Here is a 20,674-nt window from a genome sequence, read left to right as displayed (position 1 = left end):
CAATTAAACTACTCATTACTATTAGTTTAGTTCTTTTGTAGCTTTGACTTTATATTATTCATGTTTAGTCATAGAATCACTTGTGCACATGACGTGGGATAACTAACTACTATAACCAATATATATATAATAAACGTATATAAATATATACTGCATAATATAGATATATAAATATATATAATATATTTATATATCTATATAAATATATTATATAATATATTTATATATGTTGGTATGTATTATATATACTAACATAATTATGTTGGTATATATACATGTATAATATATACCAACATAATTATATATTTTGGTATTTATTATATATCGACATATTAAATAATATATACTATGTATGTTGGTATATAGTACATACACACTATATATATGCTATATTTATACTCTATATATAATGTAGTATAAATATGTAGAGGAGTGGCCTCACCATAATGATTTTTTGGCAAAGACTAATATCTACATGTATGATGAAATAAACTAGATTACCATTGATGAGATATTTATAAAAGAACAACCATAAAAAGAATAGACTACACAAAGTGGTTGATTGTAGAAAAGGTTCTTGTCATAGAGTAGATTGATTGACAGCAAGCGAGTACGATAAATCATTGCTGAAGGGCCCATACAACAGCCCGGTAAAAGAGTGACTCCTACTAAGGCTAATAATCCTAAACAATAGAGTAATAAAGCTTGATAATAGGCTGTTACAAGTAGAGGCTTTTGCCTTACTCTTCTTCTCTCTTTTGAAAGTGGGCTATAAACTCTGGTAAGTCAGTGTTGAGATTGTATGTGGTGGGGAACCATCTGGGATGGGAGTTGTCACCTCTCGCAGCTCTTCTGGCCACTATTGAAAGCAGGTCCTTGACTGTTAGAAGCTCTTCGTACGGAAACTGGTTGATGAAAACATTCCTCTCACTCAGATCCCTGCATAAATGTAGTCGGCTTGGAATGTTTAAACATAAGAGAACACGACTCTCAATCAATCATATAGCGTAACCAGCAGGAGCCAGAATGTTGCCATTACTGGCTGAGCTCATGCTTCAAAGATTTGCACTTCATAGCATCTTTTAACTCTTTGCGTACCACGAGCCGCGTAGTACGGCTCAACAAAGTGTGCAGTATTCTATTGGCTCAACACACCTGCATGCGTTGAGCCAATAGAATATATGTTTACATCCTGAGCGCAGTTTCGCTTTATGAAAACTTTATTCTTTGTCACTATTTGTTCTTAGCAATGACCAGTCGTGTCAGAAACATTACAGCTATGGAGGTTTCACTAATTGTAGATCAATAGACTTGCCCCGTAAGCAGTAGTAATATTGAAAACTCATCTCGACTCAGAACCTGCTCACAGTCATAGCAAAAATGGCTGAAAATATGTCCGAGTTCAATCTCCAACACATTTGTGGCATTTTTATGGCACAAATTTATATGGCACATTTTATATTTAGCCGTAATAATAATGCTGCAAGCTGTAATAATATTGATAACTCGTCCAACTCAAAACATGGAAATGGTAGTAGCAATAAATTCCAATAAAGTATTAAAGCCCATTCTGCAGTACATTCATGGTATTTTACTTGCATCGGATGATGTAAAATTTAATTAATTTAGTATCAAAATATTTTTATAGATGGGTGTGGTTCAAAAGTTATAGCAATTTATATGGGGCATTGTCTAATATTAGGTTTTACTATATATGTAATTGTGTCCTGGTAAAAATGAATTTTGTAGTTAAAGAGTCAAGGGAAGACAACATGTAAAATATGTAGATTTGAGTCAAAGGAAGATCGTTCTAGAGAATAAAACTTATACAATGAGAAAATGATCGGCATTAAGAGAGAGTTGTCTGTCCCACAAGTATACTTGCAAAGTGTCGTCTGCACCGGAGTCATACTTACAGATGCAACCACCAAAACATTAAGGCAATGCAGATAATATAATTTTCAATTAATGTATATTTCAGAAAAATGCTGAGTGCAGCCCCACCATTATATGTACAGTAACTGTGATATTATTGGTTTGTATTGACAACTCGGTTTACAATTGGTTTCGGGTCCATTATTACGGTAACTTTACGTTAAGTTAAGGAGAGAGCCCACCTTCAATGCCAATTAATGTCAATTTTTTCCTTTCTTTTCCGCAGCAATGTTTGTTTTGCATAGAAAATAAGAAAAATATAGCATATTTCTAAAATAAAGTAAAAACCTGAGTATATAATATATACCTCAAATGATTCTATCCGTCATCTTCTCTCTCAAGCGTGGCAACAGAGAAAAACGATACATTTAAGGCTAACTATGACATTCTTGTTATTTGAATCGAATCTGAGAACTTGCACTAACTTGACACTTTACGTTAAATGGAATTTGTTACATAATACGATGCAAAAACTTGACATGAATTTTTTACGTTAAGTGGAATTTCCATAAAAAAAGTTTATGTTGATCTATGTTGTTTTATGTCGACTAAATTGTCTTTACCATCTGGATGACCTACTTTCACTATGCACAACAGATTTATTAATTTGAACCAGTTCAAAGCTTGCAAGAAGAGTTGTCTACTCATGCAACTAGTTTACCAAGAGCAGACAACTTGTTTTTAGATTATTGCTTTTGAATTTGGAATGAAAAAAAGAGAGATTTACCAATTAGAATAAAGTTTTTATCAGCAAGTCAAAAGAGAGGAGGGATACCTGAAGTCCTTGATGGAATCCAGTTGCCATATAATATCTGCTTCCTCTCTGCAGTCAGTTAGTTTAAACCTGTCGTGTGTGAGATACTCGACAAGCACATGGTGGTTCGTCCAGACAAGTATTTGTTTATCGGTCGGCAAACTCTTCTCCTCATTCACTAGTGTGAAATCCATTCCCCCAAACCTTGAGAGCTGAAACGCAGTAGATAACTATGAGAACCAAAGTATTAAGATACGCAGAAATGTTCAAGTGAAAAGAACCTGAAAACTAGCTGTGCAAAAAGCTGATAATGCGGAGATATCAAGTAAAGATATCAATGCGAAGAAGTCAATGTAGAGAGTTCAATGTGGAGAAATCAGTGTCTCCAATAGACAACTGAGAAGGTATGGGTAGAGTGATTAGGCAAATCTGTGCATCAACTCACCATCATTCTGCGACACAACAATAACAATGATGGGAAGATAGCAACAATAACAATGAGGGGAAGATAGCAACAATAACAATGAGGGGAAGATAGCAACAATAACAATGAGGGGAAGATAACAACAATAACAATGAGGGGAAGATAGCAACAATAACAATGAGGGGAAGATAGCAACAATAACAATGAGGGGAAGATAGCAACAATAACAATGATGGGAAGATAACAACAATAACAATGAGGGGAAGATAGCAACAATAACAATGAGGGGAAGATAACAACAATAACAATGATGGGAAGATAACAACAATAACAATGAGGGGAAGATAGCAACAATAACAATGATGGGAAGATAGCAACAATAACAATGATGGGAAGATAGCAACAATAACAATGAGGGGAAGATAGCAACAATAACAATGAGGGGAAGATAACAACAATAACAATGAGGGGAAGATAGCAACAATAACAATGATGAGAAGATAGCAAAAACTAGGAATGAGTCAAAGTAGAAAACAGTAGGAAAGCAGTGAACCATAAAAATATAAAAATTATAAATAAGCCTTTCTAGAGTAATGACTATGTGACATACCGGTTACTTCTCCACAATTCACCTGTTTTCAACTTGTAGGTCATGTGACACACAGTTTATTTTTCCCATACTATAATATATATTTCCCATATATAATGCATTTCTTTTAATATTACAATATTGCGAAATTTTTGATCTGTAGAAAAACTGCATTTTGAAAAATATTTATTTCATTTTACGATTGTTCCTGATTCGAGGTTCAACTGTAGTGGTATTCCATATGAGTGGGCTTAAAGATAGAAGCTCGATGACCACTGTGACAATTCATAACTCTACATGTACCAAAACCGGGTGTGGCTTGGCACTGTGTTTGAACTGAACCATGCGCTGAACTGAAAGACAATATATTTACAGCCCATCTTGAGCTTAGTTTTGCGGCACAAAATCTTTACTTTTTTATCTCAATTTTTTCTTGGCAATGATTCAAGTCGAACGCATTGCAGCTACAAAGGTTTCACTAATTGTAGATCACTAAACCTTGGGTGATTTTTATTGAACAATAGTTTTACTGAAAGTGATTATTTTATTTTTAGCTGTAATAATAATGCCCCGTAAGCTGTAATAATATTGAAAACTCGTCCAACTCAGAATATGATCACAGTAATAGCGGAAATGGCAAAAAAAGTTCATTCTGCAACACATTTGTAGCCTTTTTATAGTATGGGCTCATGTAAAATGTTGTGCTGATTAATTTGGTATCGAAATATTTTTTATAGACTGTGATTCAAAATTTATGGCAACTTAAATGCGCCCTTGTCAAATACTAGGTTCTGCCGAATATGTAATTTATGTAATTATGTCCTGGTGAAGGAATTAATTAATTAAATAATTAAATTAATTTAGTAGCGAAAAAGTTAATTGTGGTAAAAAGGTTTACAAGACTCTGCAAGTATTTGCTATTTTCAGCTAAAGTTATGTTCTTTACATACTTTGAAATAGTCAGCTCCGGGTTCCTCGACCTCTTCATTGGCTTCTGAGAAGTCATAGTGCATCCAGGGCAGGAGATGGGCCTGCCTGGAAATTGTTTCAGTGAGAGGTATGTGTGGCATAAAGTCTCTGGTCACCTCATCTACCATGACACATGATCTTAAAGGTTGACTTGCAACAAAATTCACATTACAGTTATTTGGTATCAAAAGATTCACCATGTCTTACTCTGTTGTGTTGTAGGTGCAAAATATGTGGGAATATGATCACAAGCTCTTAAAAGCTCAAAAAACAAACAGTCAATCGCAGCCACACGAGACCGCCGTAGTTTGGATTCTCTTTCCAAAACGGCTCAAATGTGACGTAGTTGTGAGAGATGGTTTCTGTTTACACTTTCATGCAACCTTATTCGCCGAAATATTTTCACAAATATGCTTCACGCATTCAATAAAACCATGACTATTGTTCTTACGCGTCTATTTTATCGTCATTGTAATGCTGTCACTTTTAGCACTGATATCTTATAACTTACCGTAAAAATTCGTTAAACTTTTTAACCTTACCTCGAAGAAGTGCATATCATTGTCTGATAATCATGACGAGCCTGTTGGTCAACTGTGATAATCGAAAAGTGCTGCAAAAATTATTTTCGAAGTATTGGGTCACATGATCAGATTACGACTTGACGAGTAGTTCAAGCCGAAACAAAACTGTAAAGTAGCGAGCACCTATATTTGATACGGGGTCTTTGGTAAAACCCGAAGTGTTTGTCATAAACTAGTGCTTCGATAAGTTTATATTGAGCTTTTTATTGGCCTTTCAATTCACATGAGAACATCACGTGACAAGACAATAACCAAACTGTCATGACTACGTCAGAGAAATAAACAGATTCCAATCTACGGCGGCTTTTCGTTTTTGAGATTTTAAGAGCTTGTATTCACATTTCCACATATTTGGCACCTACAACACAACAGAGTAAGACATGGTGAATCTTTTGATACCAAATAACTGTAATGAGAATTTTGTTGCAAGCCAACCTTTAAGGCTCGTTACTGGCACGATGTGTATATTTAAAAATGCATTTACAGATACATAGCTTCAATTTGAAAAAATTTCATCGGATAGTTTATATATCTTTTTAGCATTTGAGATTTTGTATGTTGTTTGAAGTGATCTGATTGCCAGGATGTTTTAAGATTAAAATCGGTAAAAATTGATAGCAGTTAAAATTGTGCCCAGACTTCGGCAAAGATAAAGTCAATAGTTGTGCATGTTTGTAGGTGATAAACACATCATGTGTGGTCTCATCGGCACACATATGTTTACACGGCAGTTAGAGAAAAAATGGGATGATTTCTGACTAACCTATCTTTAAATTATTTGAAACATCTATAAAAATGTCTCTGAAACTATATTTGAAGTTTTATTCCAACAATTATAGCAAATACAAAATAAAGTACATGTCAATAGAAAGACTTAACACTGCAATTTGACCGCAATGGTCGATGTCATAATGAGAAGGACAAACAGAAAACACAAGTGACGACATTTTTAGGTGTCTATTTCTTCTGAGCGTTTTAATTACTCTCAAGTTTTGTCGATTTTAATCTTGAATCATCCTGGCAGTCTGATCACCTCTAACTGCCCTGTTAAAACAACATACGAAATCTCACATGATAGAAAGACATCTAAATTTTCCGATAAAACTTTTTAAAATTTGATGCAAGTAACCCTTTGAATTTACATTTCGTTTTCTCAGATAATTAGTTTCAAGCATTCACATCCATTCTTCCTGATGAACTAAGGAAGGAAACTTAAACTAAAAAGGAACAAAGAAACATGTATGATTTTCAAGACTGTATCCAACCATGTGTTCCAAGCATCACCTAAGCTGCCCTATTCCTAAGCAGATCATTGATATTTTAATAAAACCTCTACAGCCCTGTTAGCCTCAGATGGCAGTATAAAAGCTGGTGACACCTCAATATATTTGTCCCTATCGGAAGTAAGGCAACTCAAACAATGTGCTATTACACATTTTGATTGGTCAAATGTCCATTGTTACATCACATTCACGATCTTCTATGACTCAAATCTTCTCAAAATTTTCTATTTTTCTAGCTAAAGTTTTCACTATTTCAATGAAAATAAGCTATTTCTAGATATACATGTATATATGAACATTATCATCACTGGTCAAGGCCATTCAAACCAAATTAGATCATTAGACAAAAATAAATTAAGAATAAAATAGAGAATGGTAAATTAAAGTTATACTTATAAAAAGAGAAAGCTCTCTTTGCTCTGTTCTATATTCTATAAAGTGGATTGGAGTACTAGTAACAAGCCCTGCCTTCATAAACTAGAACCAAGGCCAGCACATACCTTCCTCCCGTAAATCCCTCAGAAGCCAGAAGACGCTGTAAGCAGTATTCGTATCAGCATAGAAGAATGGGACCATCTTAATGCTAGGATCGTCGGAGTGCTGTATGCGGCTCCCGAACTCATCCAAAACGTACCAAACCGGAGCTGCCTCAGCGGCGTCCTGTAAAAGATTTGCTTATTCATAAATTCGATTCCTTGGGAAGCGTTACGGCCCGTGCACACTATCGCTCAAATCGACGATTAGCTGTGTGATTGACCGCAACGATGGGCTGCTATGACGTCATTTTGCGATGAGCCGCCAACTTAATCGTTGCTAGCGACGATGCGATGGACTTTCAACATGTTGAACTTTGACACCGATGATCGCAACTGTTAGCATCTTGATTGGGTGTTTGTTGACCGCATCGGATCCAATTTCAACAGTTGTGAAAATTGGTGTCAATTCAGATTCGCAAGCATGGCGAAAAACTACACTCGTGATGAACTGCATGATCAGCTAATTAAAAGATAACAAAAAGACCCGCAACAAACAACCCGTAACAAACCCGCATAACACCGATGCAATTTCGTAATTTTTAATTGGTTGTTAGTTAGCGATCACCTACAGCTCATCACTCATAGTGTGTACACCTTATCATTGGTGATGACGTCATAGTAGCTAATCGTTGCAGTCCATCGCACAGCTAAACACTGATTTGAGAGATAGCGTGCACGAGCCTTTAACCCTTTCACTGCCATCCATGTACAAATATGGCTATCGGCCTAGTACCAGTCATTTTACCGAAAACTGCCGATATTGCTTCATGATATGTATACAGTATTTTTTCAATTTCAATCTCCATCTAGAACATGTTTGTTACATATTTTATTTTGCCAACATTGTAACCAACACCGCTATACAAAAATTCAATGGATCTATACTTTGTGTGATGATAAAGCTATGCGAAGTTCGATCGATGCAAAGCTAAAAGGATCCTCCACAATGTTCCTTACTCTTACAAAACTATTACTTTTACCATTATCAGAGACAGTGCTGCTACTTTAATTATCTGTATAATCACAAAAATCTGAATCTGAATTGGCTATAATGTCATCCACATAACTAATTACCTGTTTTCTGACTTGTTTTCTAAAATTCTCAAACAAAAGTTTAAAATTGCCTCATTGTTTTAGGCTAATTTTATAGAGAAATCTTCGGACAACACTGTCAATTTCATAAAAGTCTTAAAGGCCGTGGGTTATGTTGTCAACGAATAATAAAATCAAGTTACAATGCAATTGCTGGGAAAGTCGCAAAAATGCGTCTATGGCAGTCCCTCGGCCGAAAGGGTTAAGGTTATAGCTAATGACTGTATATGGCAGACGACGTACAGGTATGCCAGGGTTGATGTCATACAGCAAGTCTGTTTAATCATTCATTACGTTACCCTTTGGAAGCCGGAGAAGCTGTATGTCTGGTTGTATTGCCACATATTCTCCAGCACACTGTTCACTTTAGCCTCCTTGTCATCAGTCTCTGCCTCACAATCCATGAGTTGACACATTCTTTCCGCGAGTCCATCAACATTAGAGAGCATTGTATGTGCATTCGTCATGTCATATGTCCACGCATGATCCACGAGGAATATACTGTAAGCAATCAGTAAGTCGATTCTAGGAGACGTTCCTCAATTCTGTGGTGAAACAACAGCTAACAAGCGAGAATTACTGTTTCTCATGCTCTGAAGGTGACTTTTTGATGACGCAATTGGACAAGTTGCGCAACAGTTAGAGCAGATTGTGCGGAACAGAATGTCATGAATCCTAGTTGAGTTCTAATGTCAAAATCGAAGCAGGTTCACAAGCCAATAAACTAACATGTAAATATTACATGCTATGACGCTTGCCAACTTATTCATTCCGTCTGTCATTAATTATTTACAATGTCAGTAAACCTTTCATGAGGTTTTTTGTTTTATAAATGTAGTAATTTTGTATAAAATTGAATTAGTTTAAATTAACTTTATAATAACACACTGATATAAACCAAAATAAGCGATCGATCGTGAGCACAAGCCAGATATGGGTCAATCAGATATGGGTTAATCAGAAATGGGTCAACCAAATTTGGGTTAATCAGAAATGGGTCAACCAAATATGGGTCAATCAGATACAGTGCACCCTCAGGATTACGATTAACCTGATATACGCTTTTTTCACCTTACGAAATGGAACATAATTTTTTACACCTCACCATATGAATCTTATTTCACCATACGAATTCAACAAAATTTTCGCCTGAGTTCAATTTATCAGTCAGTGTGCTTATTACGTATGTCAAAGTAACAAAGACGCCAAAATGCTGTTCGCCAAAAACAGTTCTCTCAGTTCAGCAATTCTCGTGGGTGAAATGGTAATATTTCCCTTCGAAACTAGTAGCAAATTTAAGTTGCTGTCTCTTCAGAAAGAAGGGTCAGCGGTCAGACAACTTTTCTTACCCTGCTAACCAAAATCCATTTGATTACGAAAACAGCGTTGTTCAGGCTTTCTTGTCGAACTAGGTTGAAATTGGTTTTAATGAGACTGGCGACGATTACATTAAAAACGAAGCCGAAAACTAATAAGTGATAAAATTTTAACGATAAAAAGTTGAAATTCAGTAAAATAGTTGAAAATACATGAACAGTACATACTAAAACTTAGCTTTAAGTGTGTCTTAAGTGTGGGTCAACCAGAAATGGGTCAACTAGATATGGGTCAACCAGAAATGGGGCAACCAGATTAACTGGTTGACCATCATGAGCGCATTTCATGCGTGCCGGTCATGGTCACGATAGGTGCGCATGAAATCTTTTCAGGTTGCTCCCGTTCAACGAAGTATTCTTCCGAAGGTTCACTTCGAATAAAAAGGATGCTGTTGAAGGATCAAATATTGGTAGTATTAGTAGTATGTTAAGGAGGACCAGTCTTTAAAACATGCAAATGTAGTGTAGACTTGCTTCAAACAAAACTCTAGTGTCAGGGTGAGTGTAGATGGTGAGGTTATCTGGACCTGAATGGTAAGAGCAGTGTTTGACACCAACGGGTGGGTTGCAGATTCAACGATATTTTGAGTTGGACCTCTGTCTAACGGTAAACTAAATACACCAAATACGCCATGAGGGCATGTTTAAAACTGCCTACTGATCTAAATGGAAAAGGAGAGTCGCAGTTTCACTCTCCTTCAAGTCGGCCGGCCTCAGTACAAACCAGATTGATGGGACAAGCTTCATCCAAGAATTACACACAAAGATAATCTAAACCGGACATGATGTTTTGCTAACATGCTCACTAACAGCACATAATATTATTGTATTAACAATAGCAGATGATATTGCAGATTTATTCTATTGCAGGTTTGAAAAATATTTTATGTAATTTTGACCTAATACTAGGTTTATCAATACTTCAAACTCTGGAAAATGGACAGAAAGATTCACATCTTTGTAAAATGTTGACTGGAAACGGCTGCAATGCGATACAATCATATGAAAGTCGCTCTTGTTTGAATTAGAACATCCACAAATTGTGCATTCAAATGCCTTATTCATGAAAGCAGAGCTCATGTTGACAACTTTCAAACATAAGACCTCAAAAAGCAGCTAACCTTTATGGACAATTTCTCAAATTTCCAATCTATGTGAAGGAAGAAGTTCTTGCTCCATGAAATGATATCCACAAAGCGATTAGTGTATTTCTATAACCAGCATTCACAAATTAATGCGGGATAAACAAATATAATGCAGATTTGTTAAGTATTTGTGAAATCTGCTTCGACTTTCCAATATAATCAGCTGCCATGGTGGGTAACCGGAATGATGTAGCGTCGCGACCAGAAGAAGAAAGGGTACAAGAATGGTGGCCAGCAGAAGTGTTTTTGCCTGCATTCACATGTTGACTAATTGTTGACATTGACATCGTAATGCATGTCTGTGGTTTGCTAACAAAACGATCTCCTTATGTCACGACTAAGAGCTTGCATCTAGAGTGTTTTTGTTTCCAAAACCGGTTTTTCGCTCTACCGATATCAAAAACATTGCTACGAAACTAGATATCACAATTATTTTTTATAAATAGACAACTGAATTCTCGGCGTTGAATGGGTAATAAAAAGGTTTTTTGCATAAAAAATTTATTTTCAGTCAACACATGTAACATTAACCATTGTAACTTTTAAATGGTGTTTGTTTATTTCATATATTTCATATATTATATATAGGCCTACATATATTTATGGCATTTTGGAAAAATCTGGGCACATCTTTTACTTCTAGTAGTTCAAGTGTGCTAGCTGAAGTGAGAAGTGTGCATATTTTAACTAATTGCCATAAAAGATTGCAAGGCGTAATAAGCATGCACCCAACTATTCCATAATATGGCAAGGTGGCAGCGCGACGTAATGTTTAGCGCACCTGTCTGCAAAACTGGAGTTTTAGAGTTGAATTTCAATTTGAAGCAGATTTTTTCGTTTCTACGTATAACTTTATCGCTATAACTGGACATACGGATGACAGACCAACAAATACTTAAATGTATAGATATACTAGCCGAATGCCCGGCGTTGCACAGGCATTAAAAAACTGCTTATAAACAATGGCAGGTAATGTAGTTGCCTGCCACTTGCCATTAGCCTGGCACATTGCCAATGACTAATTTGAGTAAGCTACTATCTGTACTGCTCAACTTACTAATAATAGCCGTGTGAGCAAACTTTAGTGACATTGCGTAACACAAAGAGCTATGCTTATTTTAACCGTCATAACGACTCATATCGTCTAATGAACTCATTGCACCTCACATAGTTTAATTGGTTAGGTTTTTGTGTGGTGAACGGGAGGTTCCGAGATCAAATCCAGCATTCCTAGATTTGGATAGCTATAGCTGGACAAACCGAAAGACGGACTTTGAGATGTATATATATATATATATATATATATATATATAGAAGATATATGTAATTTGAAAATTCTATCAGTCAACCTTTGAATATAGTTCCTAGTCAGTTATCACCTGTTGCTGTCACCCTGAAGTACGCCATCAGGATTAGATACAGCTACGTTCCATCCAGTTTCATCACTATCTTCATATTGTACTTGTTGAAGCTGGAAATGCAGGCCAGCATCAAATATCTATAATAAATAAGTGCTACGTGATAATATTTCAGGTTTAACAGTGAAACATTATGTGCAACTTGAGTGATCAATGTGAACAGCCTTTTATTCTGCATAAAACTCTTTACAATCAGTCAATTCAAAGAGTATATAGATATAGTGAATTTGCGTAAAATTTACGAAAAATACTTTCCACCACTACAGCGAAAGGACTTCTCAATCAATGTTGGCGGCACGGAAAAGAGCCGAAGAAAGAATGGAAGCACAGGCTAAAAGCACTAGCGAGTCAATTGAGGCTATTTATTTGACTAAAGAATTCAGATAATAACATGTTCCAACGGTTAACGTTGGAATCGGCTAAGTGATCATGCTAATCGGCTAAGTATGGGCTAATAACGTGTTTCCCTTAAGGCGCCCTCGAGAATAAGAACGTAAGAAGTATAAGGCACCCGCTTTTTTGGACTTACAAGTAGAAAATCACTCAAAAGTAGAGAAAGTAATAAAACAAACAATCAACAAATATTCTAACTCTTTTTCCATATTAACTAAGGCATTACAAAAGGCATTTTTTATGTCATGTATTTACTTGTAAATAGCAATTGTTCTTTTAAAAAATAACTGCCATTTTGACCAACAAATTTCAACTATCCGTAACCACCAAACATAAGCCGTTTGCATCTGCTCGCTTATATAAACAGTTGTTTTGCATTTGAAGGGCAGTCGAGCCTTGGCTAGTATGGTGAGGCATAATATGATATCACAATAAATTTATTCAAGTACAACACATCTTCTTTTGTAACTTAGTCAGCTTGGCTTAAAAGGTGTGATAGAAGTACAGTCTGCTATCGGCTGTAGTATATAGAGTCTGTATTATCGGCTCTTTTACTAGATTTGCGCTGGTATATGTACAGATTGCTATCGGCTATAGTATATAGTCTGTATTATCGGCTCTCGTTGGGGTTGCGCTAGTGTATACAGTTTGCTATCGGCTGTTATACAGAGTCTGATTGATTAGCTCTTGTGTTAGGATTAGGGTGTTGCGTTGGCATATCCACAGTCTTCTATCGGTTGTGTGATAGCGAGTCTGTATTAATGGCTTTTACGCTGGCAGTGACGGAAGTGTAGTTAAATTGAAGGTGCCTAAGCTGCTATACCCAAGCCTCAGTTCCTGTTTGGCCTGGTTCGGGAGTTGCCCTGATTTTACTTCTTAGATAAAAAATCCCTAAAAGTTGATTTGCAACAAAATTCACATTACAGTTATTTGGTATCAAAAGATTCACCATGTCTTACTCTGCCGTGTTGTAGGTGCAAAATATGTGGAAATGTGATTACAAGCTTTTAAAAGCTCGAAAACGAACAGTTAATCGCAGCCATCACGAAACTGCCGTAGATTGAAATCAGTTTATTTCTCTGACGAAGGCAATACATTTGGTTATTATTTTGACACACGGTGTTATCGCGTGAATTGAAAGGCCAATAAAAGGCTCAATATAAAACTTCTCGTAGCACTAGTTTATGACAAACACTTCGGGTTTTACCGAAGACCCCATATCAAATATAAATGCTTGCTACTTTACAGCTTTGTTTCGGCTTGGTCTAATCGTCTAGTCGTAATCTGACCATGTGACCCAAACTTTGCGAATAATTTCTGCAGCATTTTGCGATTATCACAGGTGACCAACAGGCTCGTCATGTTTATCAGACAATGATATGTACTCCTTCGAGCTAAGGTTAAAAAATTAAACGAATTTTCAAAGTAGGTTATAAGATATCAGTGCTGAAAGTGACAGCATTACAATGAAATAGACGCGTAAGAACAATAGACATGGCTTTATTGAACGCGTGAAGTATATTTGTGAAAATATTTCGACGAATGAGGTTGTGTGAAAGTGTAAACAGAAGCCATCTTGCACAACTACGTCCCATTTGAGCCATTTTGGAAATAGATTTTAATCTACGGCAGTCTCGTGATGGTGGCGATTAACTGTTCGTTTTTGAGCATTTAAGAGCTTGTAATCACATTTCCACATATTTTGCACCTACAACACAGCAGAGTAAAACGGTGAATCTTTTGATAGCAAATAACTGTAATGTGAATTTTGTTGCAAGTCAACCTAAGTCAACCTGAGTGAGTACCTTTGCAAGTTGTTTCATGTCCTTTGTGTGACATTACTCACATTAGGTTGTTTGATATTGTTATTACTATGTTTTATAAATATAACAATTATGAATGATTTTTTATTTGAATAAATATTTAATAAATTATTATGCATCAAACTAAACATATACTTCTACCAATGGGCTAGCCTAGTCCCGCACTCAAGGATTTCTGTCCCACCCACCAACCCCTCACACACAAAACATAAACAACAGCGTAGACTCACTAATCGCGGTCTTCCACACGAATATTCAAAAATACCAACGTATGTCAATTCTATCGGCCAAACACAACCTACTAATGGATGAACAACTTATTAATGTATCCGAATACCTCATATAAAATAGGCCAACTAAGTTACATAATGGCTAATACCCATTTTTTTCTCTGGAAATATACCTGCCCACAATTTTTGGCCAAGAATAACCAGGGTTCATCATACACCAAAATGGCTCTCAAGGGTTCCGGAAGTAGTCTGTTATCTGGCATTATCGAGTGGGCCATTGCTCCTGTACCGAAACTTAAACTATTTTTAAGCCCAATCAAATTCAACTCACTGGCTTTAATAAGAACATTTTTTTCTGGTTCCCTCATTCATGTATTGAATAAATCATGATCACACAAATGAACTACCACTCCACTACTACTACAACTAGCACGTGGGTATTGTATGGTTGTTAAACTGTGTTGTGATTGGCTTACATTGTAGCCTCTATTCGGGGCCGGGTGTTTATATGGACACCCAAACTTAATTTACAGTACGGGCTACCTCCGGAACCCGTGAGAGACATTTTGGTGTATGATGAACCATGGTTATTCTTGGCTAAAAATCGCGAGCAGGTATATCTCCAGAAAAAAAAATGGGTATTACCCATTATGTAACTTGGTTGGCCTATTTTGTATGAGGTATTTGGATACATTAATAGGTTGCTCATCCATTAGTAGGTTGTGTCTGGCCGATAGAATTGACATCTTTTGGTATTTTTGAATATTTGTGCGGAAGACCGTGATTAGGGAGTATACCCTGTTGTTTATGTAGTGTGTTAAGTGTGTGTGGGGTTGGTGGATGTGGCGGAAATCCTTGAGTGCGGGGCTAGGCTAGCCCATGCTTCTACCTATCTTTCAAACAAATTGTAAAATAATTGTTTGAATCATGCTTACAACAACTGTGCCCACACGAAGCTATACCTATAATAGGCTATACAACTGCTCATTGAAAATGTGACGGCTTTTGTTACGGTCAAGTAATTTTCACTATGATGATATTACGTGTACACCAAATATTAGAATGGCAAGTTTATTGGTATAGCGTCTAAAACATTTGTACTACAAGTGTACCCATAGTTTAAAAAATATTTGTCGTGCAAGCTTTTAGATCAAACAAAAGTGCACACATCCAGCCTGAGTATCCTGCCTACTTGGTACTCAGCAGTGCTTTGGTTTTACCAACCTACAAAAGTTCCCAACAGCTGATTAAATTTGAACATGTTGGATTGACCACTTATACCTCATTTTTAAGCTTGTAGCACAAAGCTTCCCAGTAGAGCTCTGGTATACCGTTCGATTTTAGTTGAGGCTCGTGCGCTTTTAAGAAGTCAGATGTAATTCCGCCAGCAGATACTGGATTTAGAGGCGACATCATAAATAGCACATGGGTACCTACGAAATACTGAATAAAGACTTCGTTCCTTAATACTTGTGAACAAAAGCCCGAGTGGGTTAATTTAAGGTACCGTAACTCGATAGTTGGACAACGAGCGTTTCGTTCACGAAATCACGTTTAGGTCACGGCCATTCGCAAAATCTGATGGCACTTCGGCGAAAGATGAGTGAAAACTTGTTTACATTACTAATCACGTCAGTAATAAATGCTCAAATCAGAAACTTTTGATTTTGCTGTAGTTGCATAAAATTATATCAGTTATAGTCAAGTAGATTGCAAGTGAATTGACTTCTCGAGTAACATTTATGGTGGTTTATTTGTAGTCAGATTTGGAAGGGGGACTTGTATATTCTTCTTAATTTGGTAGTTATTGTCTCTCCGAAGGAAAGAGAGAGCAATTCCAAATGAAATTGTTAGAATTGTTAGAACATCTTACTTTTCAGAGTTTGACCGGAGGAAATAACAACGGCTACCGGGAGGGTAATACGAGCAACGTATGTCCCAATACTAATTACTACCAACGAATGATGTCACTGCCTGCTGGTGCAAAACACTTGCTCATGCAAATGACGTGCTCGTGTGTAATGGAGTTGTTGCTGGTGTATTTCTTGTAAGGTAGAGTACGCTGGCAGTTTTCCAACTTGTATTAATTGTTGCAGAAAATCACAGAAGGCGCCCACTGTGTGTATTGACATCGACTTATATAGGAGGTAGTGGCAGGTAGTAGCAGGTTGCATACAATCCTACTGAATAAAGCACACCTGATTATAATCACATGTATACAAAAAGCTAGACAGGGAGAAAATTGGCTATGTATAACTAAGCAGATGAAGCGAATAAATGCTCTTTACACAAGAGTTGGTACATGATTGAGACATATAAAATCTTCTACAGCATCTACTGCATATGTAGATATCTTAAATCATTTATAAATATTTTTAATGTCACATCATTAGCCGGTATATACTCTTGCTATCGACCCAGTTTAACTAGGCTGGAAAAGACAGTACCTTCTGGAGTATATTCGTAGATCCGGGTAGGGCTGCTTGGTGTATACATGTACCTATTTTTTTCACCTCAGCTCCTAAGAGTGTGTAGAAACTTCCTAGTGTATGAGTGAGGTGACAACTCCTACAGATTGCAGCATTTGCTTTATCACTATTGTCTGCTGAATCCAACAGAATGTGAGGAAGCAAATGCTTTTTGTGGTACACACTGCTAGAGCCAACAGGAAAGAACTAAACTCTTTGTTAGTACAGTATTATACTTAATATGCTTATCTTTGCAATATTATGCTATTACTAGGTGAGTTGCAGGCAGTGCAAGCATGTGTATTTCCTCGCTATAACTGGATACACCACAAACCAACAAACAAACACTTGGATATACATGTATATATATAGCTATTTATAAGAGTCGTTTATTATTGCAATACCTGTCGTAATACTAACAGTAACTTTCACATTTTCAAAAACTGCTGTATTGCCATGCCATGTATTGCCGTGTCACTCATATATTTACTATAGGCTAATAATTGGCAAATGACAGCGGGTATTTTAAAAAGTCTTATATATGTCCTCAAAACTCATGAAAATCAAGAAACAGGTCTAACCACCAGGATGCAGTGCAGTAATAGCATTCGTTTTGACAAGTAACAATCGTATTCATTTTGAGATTGTAACTGTGAGTCAACTGTAATCCTACTCGACTAAACAAATTTAAAACCAGTAATGATTGAGGGGATGCTTGCCGCTATATGAGCTGCCAGCATTATACCTGAGGAAGATCAAGTTTAAACTCGGCCTCCGCTGCTTCCATTTGTAATTAAGAACTTAATAATTCATAACTTGCTGAATTCAAATTGGAGCTAAATAAGTAACAGGATCGAGAGTTTGAGACCAAGGATTAAATTTTGGACTATATAAGCAACGCTGCCTCTGACAGCAGTCTCTGTACAATGTCAGCAATACAACATGTTCTTATGCAGCATTAAACTGCAGCGATGACACTTCCTTGCCACCAGCTTTCACCGATAGCTAAAACTGACCTTACAGCAATGCGACAGTCCCTACTGCCAACACATGTGCGCAAACCATAACTGCTTACCAGCTTCTGCTGACCTCTGATAGCCCCTGTCTGCCTGGGCCACCCGCTGGAGTTTTTGAAGAGCTGGAGAAAAATGTACGTAGACTCAGTAGCACAATTTACATGTTCTCTTTCACTGGTTGTCTCGCTCCTACATCACTGGATCGCTGTTGTTTATAGAGCGAGTCTTGATAGCTAGTCCACTGGCTTTTTATGCAAGCCAGCTTTTTTATTACTGGATAATCTCAGGTGAACTGGGCTTTGCAGTAAATAGTGATTTTCTTGGATGAATAATGCCCCACATACATACATATTGTGGGGTGTTCAGAAAAAAAGATTGCATTACCCAGGGATTGAACTTGGACATACAACTTTGTTAGCCAGGTGCGCTACTGAATGCATCACTCCACCACCTTGCAGAGTCCTGAAATTATTGTACAAATAATGATTATGCAAGATAATGTTTCCAGAGGACTAGTTAACTATTGGTGAGGATCAAGCTAGATCTTCATGACATACTAATATCTAATATCAAAATAGTGCTTGTTTAATGCAAGACCAGCATGATGACTTTGCAGATAAGATAATTACAAATAGTTTTATCCGTGAAAGGTTCACTCCAGTCAAATTTTAAGACCTTGTCAAAAATAGACATTTTTCGGCCATTTAAAAATTTGTTTGTTGTTTTAAGGAATTGGACTGCTAGGTTGTTTTAACATTAGAATCGAAAAAGCTTGATCCTAGTTAAAATGCTCAAAGAAAAAGATTTTTCCAAAATGACATCAATAGTCTTACTACCCATTTGTCCCTCCCGTTATGAGATCCGCTATTGCGTTCAAGTTACAGTGTTATGCGTCTCCACTGACAAATATTTTATTTTTTATTCGCTATAATTGTTGGAATAAAACTTTGAATATAATCCTAGATGTATCGCTATACAAATGAAATCCCAGATGATAGAAAAATATCTATACTTTCTGAAAAGCTATTTTAAAATTTGCGGTGAGTGGCCCTATAAGTGTTCAAACTGTGACACTCCCACATTACCTACCAGCAATAATTGTAATCCGTACACTTGCCCAACTTACTATACTTACCTGCCACACACCAGCTCTCCAGGTGACTCAGGGCCTCTCCAGGTGACTCAGGGCCTCTCCAGGTGACTCAGGGCCTCTCCAGCTGACTCAGGGCCTCTCCAGCTGACTCAGGGCCTCTCCAGCTGACTCAGGGCCTCTCCAGCTGACTCAGGGCCTCTCCAGGTGACTCAGGGCCTCTCCAGGTGACTCAGGGCCTCTCCAGGTGACTCAGGGCCTCTCCAGGTGACTCAGGGCCTCTCCAGGTGACTCAGGGCCTCTCCAGGTGACTCAGGGCCTTTCCATCTGAATGGCCCTGTGAGGGGTATGCAACCTTTTCCACTCAAAGAGCCATATGGACTCGTTTTCCGCAGGAAAGAAAGCAGTGGCCCCTTTGATATTAAAAAAAAACACATGTAACGTTTTTGTTTAGCTTTTACTGCTCTCATATAATGTTTACACCATAAAACGAAAAGGTGTGGCATGTATAATGATTTAACTTCTGAGAAAACTAAATTACACTTTGCAAAGAACAATAAAATAGATAATAGTAACTTGAACGTAACGTGAAAATATTATGTTGTTTTTAAGGTTACTTTCAAGAAAAATTGCAACTTCATGTTTAATTCAGTCCTTCTTTTAACAAAACATCGAACTTAAATTCTAACTGCAGCAAATGTGCTAAGTTTCTTCTGCATGCTGTCATTTGGCGCGTACGATGAGTAAGCTGTCAACATGAATAATAAAAGACAATTTATTCAAACAATGACAAAATATGAATATATGCAAAATGGCCAATTAAAATATTAAGCCATTATACTTGGTTAATGTGATTTCTGCTCCTGGATCACAATTTCAGTTTTATTTTTAAAGTCTGTGAACAGATGCTTAGAAATCTTAATGAACGATTCTTTTATATATTCTCCGTCGGTGAACGGCTTTCCATGCCTGACTGTTTCTTGAGCGGCCACAAAACTAGCATATGTAGCTGAATTTGCTGACTTCACTTCTTGAAATGATTTTTGCTCAAATTAGCCTTATGCATCAGTACCGAAACAGCCTTTTTCTCTTATCTCCCTCTGAATATTTTTGACCAAAGGCTACATGTCTATTTTAAAAGTGTCTTGCGACATTTGACTTTTTGTTGTTTGCAAATTTTTCATTACATATTAAGCAAACCGGTGAACTATCTCATCAGCAGTGAAAGCAAACGAATCAGCTTATGTAGGATTAAATGTTCTATTTTTCTCTGCCACTTTTTTTCTTAGTATTTGCCATAGTTTGCCTCCCTGGGGTAAAAAAATCATGAAGTGTCGTGCCGGCTGGTGTAAATTTGACGGTTTTCTTGGCTCATAAATAATGACGCATGACAAGCGACAATGTTTGATTTATCACCATAATTACAATTTTTTAAATTATATTACAAAATTTAGTGATAAAACTTCTATATTTTTATGAATTACTTGGCATATGGGAAAAAAAGGAGGAAATTCCAAAGTCAGAGGGAGCGGCTCCGGATGCGGCTCCG

General features: G+C 36.8%; 1 protein-coding gene across 1 annotated transcript in view; it reads right to left on the bottom strand.

Moving 5' to 3' along the window:
* Positions 1-15,964, bottom strand: part of LOC137404954 (tubulin--tyrosine ligase-like protein 12) — a 28,012-nt gene extending 12,048 nt beyond the window's left edge. Inside the window, exons 1-7 of the mRNA XM_068091180.1 lie at positions 15,833-15,964; positions 12,067-12,185; positions 8,466-8,667; positions 7,039-7,198; positions 4,653-4,792; positions 2,711-2,901; positions 745-939 (exon numbers count right to left, since the gene is read on the bottom strand). Of these exons, the coding sequence (XP_067947281.1) occupies positions 745-939; positions 2,711-2,901; positions 4,653-4,792; positions 7,039-7,198; positions 8,466-8,667; positions 12,067-12,185; positions 15,833-15,964 (1,139 nt within the window). The remainder of the gene's footprint in view (positions 1-744; positions 940-2,710; positions 2,902-4,652; positions 4,793-7,038; positions 7,199-8,465; positions 8,668-12,066; positions 12,186-15,832) is intronic.
* Positions 15,965-20,674: the final 4,710 nt, after the last annotated feature.

Source organism: Watersipora subatra, chromosome 9 (assembly GCF_963576615.1).
Source record: "Watersipora subatra chromosome 9, tzWatSuba1.1, whole genome shotgun sequence".
Lineage (NCBI taxonomy): Eukaryota > Metazoa > Bryozoa > Gymnolaemata > Cheilostomatida > Watersiporidae > Watersipora > Watersipora subatra.
This window is presented reverse-complemented; position numbering and strand designations above follow the sequence as displayed.